Here is a 12,625-nt window from a genome sequence, read left to right on the forward strand (position 1 = left end):
AACAATGCCCTTTTCAGAAGGAGACGTCAGTACATCTCCTTCCCCATGACCCTGGACAAGCAGCAAGAGCGTACAATGGGATTTGGAAGAATAGCGGGCTTCCCCATGGTCCAGGGCGTAGAACTGATGAACCAGCATTGGTCAGGCCTTGCTTCAGGGCTGCAGTGCGCAGGGCATGGCAGCCAGACAAGTCCACCCTCCCCCTTTAAGAGCTGACCGGCGCCAGAGTGTCTGCCGTCAATCAGCAACTCGCCGCACCTGCACTGCGCCCGCCCTCGGGGGTATCGCCCCGGACCGCCGGCTCAGCGCCTAATGATAGTCGTGCATCGCCTGTTTTAGCGCAGCAGCAACCTCATGGGGCGATGCGACTGAATATCGGCGAAGGTAGCGCGAACTTGCGCCGGGCGCAAACTTTAGCGGCCGCCCGACTGTAGCGCCCCGAATGTGGCTATACTGAATTTCTAGGCCAATGTGTTTTAGTGGTGTTGGTTGAGGGATAAATATTGGCCAGGACACCGGGGAAAATTCCCCAGCTCTTCTCCAAATAGTGCCGTGGGATCTTTACGTCCACCTGAGAAGGCAGATGGGCCCTTGGTTTAATGTCTCATCCAAAAGATGGCATCTCCGACATTGCAGCGCTCCCTCAGTACTGCCCCTCCGACAGTGCAGCACTCCCTCAGTATTGCCCCAGCAGTACAGTGCTCTCTCAGTACTGCCCCTCTGACAGTGCTGCACTCCCTCAGTACTGCCCCTCCGAAAGTGCAGCACTCCCTCAGTACTGCCCGTCCGACAGTGCAGCATTCCCTCAGTACTGCTCTTCCGACAGTGCAGCACTCCCTCAGTACTGCCCCTCCGATAGTGCAGCACTCACTCAGTACTGCTCCTCCGACAGTGCAGCACTCCCTCAGTACTGGCCGTCCAACAGTGCAGCATTCCTTCAGTACTGCCCCTCCGACAGTGCAGCACTCCCTCAGTACTGCCCCTCCGACAGTGCAGCACTCCCTCAGTACTGCCTGTCCAACAGTGCAGCATTCCCTCAGTACTGCTCTTCCGACAGTGCAGCACTCCCTCAGTCCTGCCCCTCCGACAGTGCAGCACTCCCTCAGTACTGCCCCTCCGACAGTGCAGCACTCCCTCAGTACCGCTCTTCCGACAGTGCAGCACTCCCTCAGTACTGCCCCTCCGACAGTGCAGCACTCCCTCAGTACTGCCCCTCCGACAGTGCAGCACTCCCTCAGTACTGCCCCTCCGACAGTGCAGCACTCCCTCAGTACTGCCCCTCCGACAGTGCAGCACTCCCTCAGTCCTGCCCCTCCGACAGTGCAGCACTCCCTCAGTACTGCACTGGAGTGTCAGCCTGGATTATGTGCTCATGCCTATGGAGTGGGGCTTGAACCCAAGACTTTCTTAGAACCACTGAATGATACAGCACAGGAGCCATTCGGCCCATCGTGCCTGTAGAGCTATACAATTAGTCCCTCTCCCCTGCTCTTTCTCCAAATGTTTCCTGTTCAAATATTTATCAAATTCCCTTTTGAATGTTACTATTGAAACTGCTTCCACCACCTTTTCAGGCAGTGCATTCCAGATCGCAACAACTTGCTGCATAAAAAAAATTCTCCTATCTCTCCTCTGGTTTTTTTTGCAGATTACCTTCAATCTGTGTCCTCTGGTTACCGACCCTCCTGCCAGCGGAAACAGTTTCTCCATCAAAACCTTTCATATTTTGAACACCTCTATGAAATCTCCCCTTAACCTTCTCTGCTCTAAGGAGAACAACCCAGCTTTTCCAGTCACTAAGTATCTGAAGTCTCTCATCCCTGGTATCATTCCAGTAAATCTCCTCTGCACCCTAAGGGCTTGGCATCCTTCCTAAAGTGTGGTGCCCAGAATTGGACACAATTGTCCAGCTGGGGCCTAACCAGTGATTTTAAAGGTTTTGCAAAACTTCCTTGCTTTTGTAGTCTGTTCCTCTATTTATAAAGTCAAGGATTCCGTATTCCTTTTTAACAGCTTCATTAACTTGTCCTGCCACCTTCAAAGACTTGTGTACTTACACCCTCAGGTCTCACTGTTCCTGCACACCCTTTAAAATTGTACCATTTAGTTTCTATTGCCTCTCCTCATTCTTCCTATCAAAATATATCACTTCACACTTCTCTGCGTTAAATTTCATCTGCCATGTGTCTGCCCATTTCACCAGTCTGTCTATGTCCTCCTTCGATGGAATCTGGAACAGTACCCATGGATTGGAAGGTAGCTAATGTTACCCCACTATTCAAAAAAGGTGGTAGAGAGAAAGCGGGGAATTACAGACCGGTAAGCCTGACATCGGTAGTGGGGAAAATGCTAGAGTCCATTATAAAAGATGTAATAGCAGAGCACTTGGAAAACGGTGACAGGATCGGACAAAGTCAACATGGATTTACAAAAGGTAAATCGTGCTTGACTAATCTACTGGAATTTTTTGAGGATGTAACTGGTAAAATAGATAAGGGAGAACCAGTGGATGTGGTGTATTTGGACTTTCAAAAGGCTTTCGATAAGGTCCCGCATAAGAGATTAGCGTGTAAAGTTAAGGCACATGGGATTGGGGGCAAGGTATTGACTTGGATAGAGAACTGGTTGGCAGACAGAAAGCAAAGAGTTGGAATAAACGGGTCTTTTTCCGAGTGGCAGGCAGTGACTAGTGGGGTACCTCAGGGATCGGTCCTTGGACCCCAGTTATTCACAATATATATTAATGATCTAGACAAGGGAACTAGATATAATAGCTCCAAGTTTGCAGGCGACACAAAGCTGGGTGGGCGTGTGTGCTGTGAGGAGGATGCTGAGAAACTCCAGGATGATTTGGACAGGTTGGGTGATTGGGCAGAAGCATGGCAGATGCAATATAACGTGGATAAATGCGAGGTTATCCACTTTGGTGTCAAAAACAGGAAGGCAGATTATTATCTGAATGGCAATAGATTGGGAGAAGGGGAAGTGCAACGAAACTTGGGTGTCCTTGTACACCAGTCGCTGAAGGTAAGCATGCAGGTGCAGCAGGCGGTTAAGAAGGCAAATGGTATGTTGGCCTTCGTAACGAGAGGGTTTGAGTACAGGAACAAGGATGTCTTGCTGCAGTTGTACAGGGCCTTGGTGAGACCACATCTTGAGTATTGTGTGCAGTTTTGGTCGCTTTATCTGAGGAAGGATGTTCTTGCCATGGAAGGAGTTCAGCGAAGATTCATCAGGCTGATACCTGTGATGGCAGGAATGACGTATGAGGAGAGGTTGGGTCGATTGGGCTTATACTCGCTGGAGTTTAGAAGAATGAGAGGGGATCTCATTGAAACTTATAAAATTCTGACAGGACTGGACAGACTAGATGCAGGAAGGATGTTCCCGATGGTCGGGGAGTCCAGAACCAGGGGTCACAGTCTAAGGATAAGGGGTAGGCCATTTAGGACAGAAATGAGGAGGAATTTCTTCACCCAGAGAGTGGTGAACCTGTGGAATTCTCTACCACAGAAGGCAGTAGAGGCCAATTCATTAAATATATTCAAGAAGGAGTTGGATATATTTCTTAAGGCTAAAGGGATCAAGGGGTATGGGGAGAAAGCAGGGACAGGGTACTGAATTTGGATGATCAGCCATGATCGCATTGAATGGTGGAGCAGGCTCGAGTGGCCGAATGGCCTACTCCTGCTCCTATCTTCTATGTTTCTATGTTTCCTGAAGTCTGTTACTATCCTCCTCATTGTTTATTACACTTCCAAGTTTCTTTTCATCTGCAAACTTTGAAATTATGCCCTGTATACCCAAGTCTAGGTCATTCATATATATCAAAAAGAGCAGTGGTCCCAACACCGGCCCCTGGGGGACACCACTGTATACTTCACTCCAGTCTGAAAAACAACTGTTCACCACTACTCTCTGCTTTCTGCCCCTTAGCCAATTACGTATCAACACAGCCACTGTCCCTTTAATCCCATGGGCTTTAATTAGACCTTCTGACTCCGAGGTCAGATGCTACCACTGAGTCGCGGCTGGGGCCTGCTGTGGAAATGCCCGTTGTACAATCTGTAACTTTGTTTAACATAGAATCATAGAATTATACAGCACTGAAGGAGCCTATTCTTAATCATATTTAATTTGTCGACACCCTTTAGTATCTTGAGTCCTTCACTTCGATCAGCCCAAGCCTCCTCTTCCCAGTGTAAACATTCCCAGATTCCACAGTCGCTCCGTATAACTCTGCTGCTCAATCCCACTCATACCTAGCTCATTCCCAGCTCATTTCCCGCTGAATCCCTGGTCTAACTCAGCTTGCGGGTTCACTGCCCCTCAGTTCACCCTCTCCAATATCCGGATGTCTTTCTCATGATTCGGTGACCAGAATGGTACCCAGTAATCAAGTTCAGAGCATCAGACTGTGATGGAGATTTACACTTACCGTCACACTGGGGGCAGTCACAGGGTCCGGTGATGGGATGGGGGCAGGGAGCTGGGGCACACAACTTCCTCACACACTGCACCGAGCCCATCTGCAACACAACACACAGCATGGGAATAACTGGAATGAGGGGCTCCACAGAGCGTCAGCAAACACCGTCGGATTGTTGGGCGGAGGGAGGAGAAAGAGGGTGAGGGTGGTGGTGGGGTGAGGATAGGGGGGGAAGGGGAGGGTGGGGGGAGGGTGGAGTGAGGGGAGGGTGAGGGAGAGTGGAGGGAGTGGGAGAGGGAAGGGTGGAGGGAGGGGATGGGTGGGCCGCGGAGGGGTGCCGGTGGGAGGTGGAGGGATAGTGGGGGAGGGGTGGAGGGAGAGGGAAGGGTGGAGGGAGGGGATGGGTGGGCCAGGGAGGGGTGACGGTGGGAGGTGGAGGAGGAGAAGGATGGGTGGGGGAGGGGGGTAAGGGAGGGGGAAGGTGAAGGGTGGGGGGAAGGGTGGGTGAGGGAGAGTAGGGGAGGGAGAATGGTGAATGGTGGGTGAGGGGAGGGATGGAGGATGGGCGAGGGTTAGGGAGGGGAGGGTGGAGTGAGGGAGGGTGGAGTGAGGGAGGGTGGAGTGAGGGGATGGGTGGGTCGCGGAGGGGTGCCGGTGGGAGGTGGAGGGATAGTGGGGGAGGGTGGAGTGAGGGGAGGGTGGAGTGAGGGGAGGGTGGAGGGAGAGGGAAGGGTGGAGGGAGGGGATGGGTGGGCCAGGGAGGGGTGACGGTGGGAGGTGGAGGAGGAGAAGGATGGGTGGGGGAGGGGGGGGAAGGGAGGGGGAAGGTGAAGGGTGGGGGGGAAGGGTGGGAGAGGGAGAGTGGGAGAGGGAGAATGGTGGGTGAGGGGAGGGTGGAGGGAGGGGAGGGATGGAGGATGGGCGAGGGTTAGGGAGGGGAGGGTGAGGGAGGGTGGAGTGAGGGAGGGTGGAGTGAGGGAGGGTGGAGTGAGGGTAGGGGAGGGTTAGGGAGAGGAGGGTGAGGGGGGAAGGTTAGGGAGGGGAGGGTGAGGGAGGGAGGGGAGGGGTGGAGGATGGAGGAGGTTTAGGGAGGGGAGGGTGGAGGGGGGAGGGATGGAGGAGGGTTGGGGGGAGGGTGAGAAAGGGTGGAGGGATGGAGGATGGGGGAGGGTTAGGGAGGGGAGGGTGAGGGAGGGTGGAGTGAGTTAGTGGAGGGTGTGGGTGGGGTGGTCGAGGGAGGTTGGGGGGAAGGTGGAGGGAGGGGAGGGGAGGGGACGGGAAGGGTGAAAATGAGGGTCAGCCCCTTGCCACCCTTAGGGGAGAGGTGCCAGTGATCATGAGGGTCGAACACCCTCTCACCCTCTCCCACAGAGTGTGGTGCCATTACTCACCCGGCAGGTACACTGTGAGCACGAGTCGGTGGGGTCTGCGAACGTCTGTCCATTGCTGATAGCAACACCGCCATAGTAACAGCCTGTGGGATACCGGACTGCTTATAATTGACAACATTTATACACAATATAGAAACAAGCACAATATTACAGAGAATCTACAGCAAAGAAACAGGCCATTTGGCCCAACAGGTCCATGCCTGTGTTTATACTCCACATAGAAACTAAGAAGATAGGAGCAGGAGTAGGCCATTCGGCCCCTCGAGCCTGCTCCGCCATTTAATGAGATCATGGCTGATCATCCAAATTCAGTACCCTGTCCCTGCTTTCTCCCCATATCCCTTGATCCCTTTAGCCTTAAGAAATATATCTAACTCCTTCTTGAATATATTTAATGAATTGGCCTCAACTGCCTTCTGTGGTAGAGAATTCCACAGGTTCACCACTCTCTGGGTGAAGAAATTCCTCCTCATCTCTGTCCTAAATGGCTTACCCCTTATCTTTAGACTGTGACCCATGGTTCTGGACTCCCCCGCCATCAGGAACATCCTTCCTGCATCTAGTCTGTCTAGTCCTGTTAGAATTTTATAAGTTTCAATGAGATCCCCTCTCATTCTTCTAAACTCCAGTGAATATAAGTCCAATCGACCCAATCTCTCCTCATACATCATTCCTGACATCCCAGGTATCAGTCTGGTGAATCTTCGTTGCACTCCCTCCATGGCAAGAACATCCTCCTCAGATAAGGCAACCAAAACTGCACACAATACTCAAGGTGTGGTCTCACCAAGGCCCTGTACAACTGGGTCTCCTCCCACCCCTCTTCATCTAATCCAATCAACGTAACCATCTATTCAGTTCTCCCTCATTTGTTTATCTAGCGTCCCCTCAAATGCAGCAATGCTATTCGTCTCAACTACTGCCTGTGGTAGCGAGTTCCACATTCTCACCACTTCCTGGGTAAAGAAGTTACTCCGATTTCTTTACACTGACTGGTGTGTCTCTCAGGGAGATGGTGCCTCTCAGTCTCTGCTCTCTCAGGGAGATATCTGTACACTGACTGGTGTCTCTCAGTCCCTGCTCTCTCAGGGAAATATCTGCACACTGACTGGTGTCTCTCAGCCCCCACTCTCTCAGGGAGATGGTGCCTCTCAGTCCCTGCTCTCTCAGGGAGATATCTGTACACTGACTGGTGTCTCTCAGCCCCCACTCTCTCAGGGAGATGGTGCCTCTCAGTCCCTGCTCTCTCAGGTAGATACCTGTACACTGACTGGTGTCTCTCAGTCCCTACTCTCTCAAGGAGATGGTGCCTCTCAGACCTTGCGCTCTCTTTCAGATATCAGCACACTGACTGGTGTCTCTCAGTCCCTCTCTCCCAGGGAGATATCTACACACTGACTGGTGTCTCTCAGTCCCTCTCTCCCAGGGAGATATCTACACACTGACTGGTGCCTCTCATAGGAACATAGGAACAGGAGTAGGTCATTTAGCTCCTCGAGCCTGTTCCACCATTCAATGAGATCATGGCTGATCTGTGACCTAACTCCTTCCCTTAATACCTTTGGTTAACAAAAATCTATCAATCTCAGATTTAAAATTAACAATTGATCTAGCATCAGTTGCCATTTGCAAAAGAGAGTTCCAAACTTCTACCACCTGGCTCTAATTTTTAGCCTATGCCCCCTCGTCCTAGAATCCCCAACCAGCAGAAATAGTTTCTCTCTATAGTTCCCCTTAATATCCTGACTACAACCCTAGTTTGTGTAATCTCTCCTCGTAATTTAACCCTTGGAGTCCAGGTAAAATTCTGGTAAACCTACGCTGCACTTCCTCCAAGGCCAATATATCCTTCCTAAGGTATGGTGCTCAGAACTGCTCACAGTGCTCCAGGTGTGGTCCAACTGTAGCTGTAGCATAACTTCTACCCCCTTGTACTCGAGTCCTCTGGATCTAAAGGCCACCATTCCAAGATTCAAGATTCTTTATGTAACTAGTACAATGGAATGCTTACTCCCCAATCACTCCCACAATAAAGCTGTGGGAGCTCACAGAGACACGTCAGCTATTTTTACAGCGCCGTGTTCAGAAAGTCAATTCTTTGGCATCCAGTGGCAGTGGGAGCACGATGTCCCTCAGCCGCTCCGTCCTCCCCACTGTTGCCGGCTCGGCTCCACGTGCGGTGGCCTGCTTCTCCCGCTCACCCTCTGGCCACCATTCCCGGCTCCCCTCCTCCCAGTCGGACTGCGAGTCATCAAGTCTGCTGCTGCGTCCCGATGCGCTGCGCTCCTCCGCCCGACTCGCCGAACACATCCTCCGGTCGCCGCGGCCTCCACCTCACCGTCGCCGGCTCCACGGTCCGACGGCCCAGGCCTGCTTCTCCCTCTTCCGGTCCAGCCTCTGGCCGCCATGCTCAGCTCCCCTCCTCCCGGTCGGAATCCCTTCCCGCTGAGGAGCGGCCGGCCGACGTGCCCTAGCGGATCGACGTGGCTGCTGCTGCTTGCCGCGCTGTGCTGCCTCCGCCCGACTCGCCGAACACCTCGCTCCGGTTGTGGGAGCGAGCGGCGAGAGCGGGCCACCCGAAGCAGGGAGAGCGCGCTAGCACCGGACCGTCTCGGGCGCCATCTTGGAATCATTAGCCTTTTTGATTATTTTCTGTAGCTGTCCATGACATTTTAATGATCTATGTACCTGGTCCCTCAAGTCTCTTTGGACCTCCACTGTTTTAAGCTTTTCACCATTTAGAATGTACCCTGTTCTATCCTTTTTAGGTCCAAAGTGGATGACCTCACATTTGCCTACATTGAAATCCATTAGTCACAGTTTAGCCCATTTGCTTAATCTATCAATATCTCTTTGTAATGTTATGCTTCCATCTACACTGCTTACAATGCCACCTATCTTTGTGTCATCAGCAAACTTGGATATGTGGCACTCTATCCCATCATCTAAGTCGTTAATAAATACGATGAATAGTTGAGGCCCCAATAAAGATCCTTGCGGGACACGACTAGTCACATCCTGCCAATTAGAGTGCCTGCCCATTATCCCTACTCTCAGGGAGATATCTGCAGACTGACTGGTGTCTCTCAGGGAAATATCTGCACACTGACTGGTGTCTCTCAGGGACATATCTGCACACTGACTGGTGTGTCGCAGTCTCTCAGGGAAATATCTGCACACTGACTGGTGCACCTTAGTCTCTCAGGGAAATATCAGCACACTGACTGGTGTCTCTCAGTCTCTTAGGGAAATATCAGCATACTGACTGGTGTCTCTCAGTCCCTTAGGGAAATATCAGCACACTGACTGGTGTCTCTCAGAGAGATATCTGCACACTGACTGGTGCCTCTCAGTCCCTCTGTCTCAGAGAGATATCTGCACACTGACTGGTGCCTCTCAGTCTCTCTCTCAGGGAAATATCTGCGGACTGACTGGTGTTTCTCAGTCCGTCTCTCTTTATCGGTGGTTATAAAACGGTGTCTTTACCTTCACAGACGGGGCAGCACTGTGCAGGAAGGTTGATGGGATGGCTGCAGCCTGGGTTGTAACATGGTCTCCTTGAACAGCTGACGAATCCACTCATACACTCACAGCGAGAGCAGGGGTCAAGAGGGCCAGGAAACTCCTGGCCATTCAGGTACTCCTCCCCCATGTAATTACACCCTGGGGCAAAAAGGGGACAGGATCAGGAGATACAAGAGCACAGTAGGACCATGCCCCACAACCAGCTACACAGAACTTTACTTCAGGGGGAGGCTGGCCAGGAATCTCACCCGAAATCAGGAGCAAATCTCGCCCCCCAAATTCAGCAGGAAATCCCCATAAAATCAGCAGAAAATCCCCCAAAATTAGAACATCATGCCTGCCTCCCCCCCAAATTATTACAAAGTATTTACAGCACAGAAACAGGCCATTCGGCCCAACTGGTCCATGCCGGTGTTTATGCTCCACACGAGCCTCCTCCCACCCTTCTTCATCTAACCCCATCAATATATCCTTCATATCAGCAGGAAACCCCCTCAAATCAATAGTAAATATCCCCAAATGGCCTGGAAATCCCCCCAAATGGGCAGGAAACCCCCCCAAAATCAGCAGGAAATGCCTCCAAAATCAGCAGGAAATGTCCCCAAATTAACAGGAATCCCCAAATCTTACTGTGACTCAAAGGGTGAGAGGTCAGTGTATGACCGGACCAGCTAATCCCCCTGGAGATATATCAATTTTGTCTGTAGATCGGTGATGGTTGAAGTTGAATGAGGTGGAATTATGAACTCCCGTGTCTGTCCGTACCGTCACAGGCTCTGCAGCAGTGGCCCTGTGCGGGAAAGGGGCACTCTAGCACGGGACAGGGCCTCATCTCACATGATACGCTGCCCTCTCTGCACACACACACGTTACAGTCGTCTGACGCATCAGCAAATTGCTCTCCGTTTGCAAACTCCTTTCCACCAAGCAGACAGCCTGCAAAGCAAGGTCAGAGAAACATCATCAGCCTAAGGTACCCATCACTCCCAGATCTGCCTCTCAATTCAATCTCTCACTCTGCATAGATCCCGCCCCCCACACCACACCCACACTATATCACATCACCGCACACCACATCACCACCCATACATCAAACCCTCACACACACACCCTACCCCTCCCTCCACTCCTCTTCACCCCAGCCCCCACACACCCCACCCCCACACGCCCCCACACACAACCCCACCCCCACACACACACCCCACCCCCCACACACCCTCACCCCCCACACACACACCCCACCCCCCACACACCCTCACCCCCCACACACACACCCCACCCCCCACACACACACCCCACCCCCCACACACACACCCCACCCCCCACACGCCCCCCACACACTACCCCACCCCCCACACACCCCCCCCACCCCCCACACACACCCCCCACCCCCCACACACACCCCAAACCCCACCTCCCCCAGCCCCAACACACACCCCCACCCCCACACACCCCCCCCCACACACCCCAACCCCCACACACACCCCCCACACACACACCCCACCCCCCACCCCACCCCCCACCCCCCCCCCACCCACCCCCCACACACACCCACACCCCCCACCCCCCCACACACCCCACCCCCCACACACCCCCCAGCCCCCACACACCCCCCAGCCCCCACACCGCCCCCCCACCCACCCCACCCCCACACACATCCCACCCCCTACCACACACCCCCACCCCCCAACACCCCCACCCCCACCACACACACACCCACCCCCCACCACACCCCCCCACCACACACCCCCCCACCACACACCCAACCACACACACCCCCACCACACACCCCCCCACCACACCCCCCCACCACACACACCCCCACCACACCCCCCCACCACACACACCCCCACCACCCCCACCCCCACCACACACACCCCCACCACACACACCCCCACCACACACACCCCCACCACACACACCCCCTACCACACACCCCCACCCCCCAACACCCCCACCCCCACCACACACACACCCACCCCCCACCACACCCCCCCACCACACACCCCCCCACCGCACACCCAACCACACACACCCCCACCACACACCCCCCCCACCACACCCCCCCCACCACACACACCCCCACCACACCCCCCCACCACACACCCCCCACCACACACACCCCCACCCCCCACCACACACACCCCCACCCCCCACCACACACACCCCCACCCCCCACCACACACACCCCCACATCACCCTCCCCCCCACCCACCTCACACACCACCATACACACCTCTGCCCCCTCCCTCTGTAAAAGGCGGTCCCTGATGGAGGAAGCCCTTGTTGTAACCAGGTTCCCCTCACATTAAACGATCATTACCATCACAGGTGCGGCAACAATCCTGCAGGATGGGGTGTGAGCACTGCAGGGGGGCACAGGGCTTCCTCTGACACGTGATGGTGCCATTATTACACATACAGGAACGGCACTTGTCCGATGGGTCGTAGAAACGCTGCATGTGTTTGTAGAGAATGCCGGAGTACAGACATTCAACCGGGGGAGCTAGCGCAAAGAGAAGAGGACATCAGCTCCCTGTAACTCTGATATACCCCACCACACCCCTCACCATAACAGTCATATACCCCACACTCCTCACTGTAAGAGTGATATACCCCACACCCCTCACTGTAACTCCAATATACCCCACACCCCTCACTGTAACTCTAATATACCCCACAACCCTCACTGTAACAGTGATATACCCCACACCCCTCACCATAAGTCATATACCCCACAATCCTCACTGTAACTCTGATATACCCCACCACACCCCTCACTATAACAGTGATATACCCCACACTCCTCACTGTAACAGTGATATACCCCATACCCCTCACTGTAACAGTGATATACCCCACACCCCGCAGCGTAACTCCGATAAACCCCGCACTGTAACAATGATATATTCCACACCCTCCACTGTAACAGTGATATACCCCAAACTCTGCACTGTGACAGAGATATACCCCACCGCCCTCACTGTAACAGTGATGTACCCCACACCCCTCACTGTAACAGAGATACCCCATACCCCTCACTGTAAGAGTGATATACCCCACACCCCTCACTGTAACAGTGATATATTCCATATCCCTCACTGTAAGAGTGATATACCCCACACCCCTCACTGTAACTGTGATATACCCCATACCCCTCACTGTAAGAATGATATAACCTGTAGTGTATGTACCTTTAAGAGGAACTATGTTTTTGAAGCCCCTGTATACTGTAGTACCAGTAGTGACCAAAGAAGTGTTTCAACAGGAACTAGGAACC

The 12,625-nt window shown here is 53.4% G+C and overlaps 1 protein-coding gene across 2 annotated transcripts in view; it reads right to left on the bottom strand.

Annotated features, from left to right (window-relative positions):
• Nucleotides 1–12,625, bottom strand: part of kcp (kielin cysteine rich BMP regulator) — a 209,490-nt gene that overhangs the window by 59,202 nt on the left and 137,663 nt on the right. For both annotated transcript variants that reach the window (XM_086010530.1, XM_086010531.1), the window contains exons 32-36: nt 11,669–11,851; nt 10,111–10,281; nt 9,307–9,483; nt 5,821–5,903; nt 4,439–4,529 (exon numbers count right to left, since the gene is read on the bottom strand). In XM_086010530.1, coding sequence (XP_085866656.1) covers nt 4,439–4,529; nt 5,821–5,903; nt 9,307–9,483; nt 10,111–10,281; nt 11,669–11,851 — 705 coding nt within the window. The remainder of the gene's footprint in view (nt 1–4,438; nt 4,530–5,820; nt 5,904–9,306; nt 9,484–10,110; nt 10,282–11,668; nt 11,852–12,625) is intronic.

Source organism: Somniosus microcephalus, chromosome 17 (assembly GCF_052327205.1).
Source record: "Somniosus microcephalus isolate GS21.2 chromosome 17, FLI_Smic_1.0, whole genome shotgun sequence".
Lineage (NCBI taxonomy): Eukaryota > Metazoa > Chordata > Chondrichthyes > Squaliformes > Somniosidae > Somniosus > Somniosus microcephalus.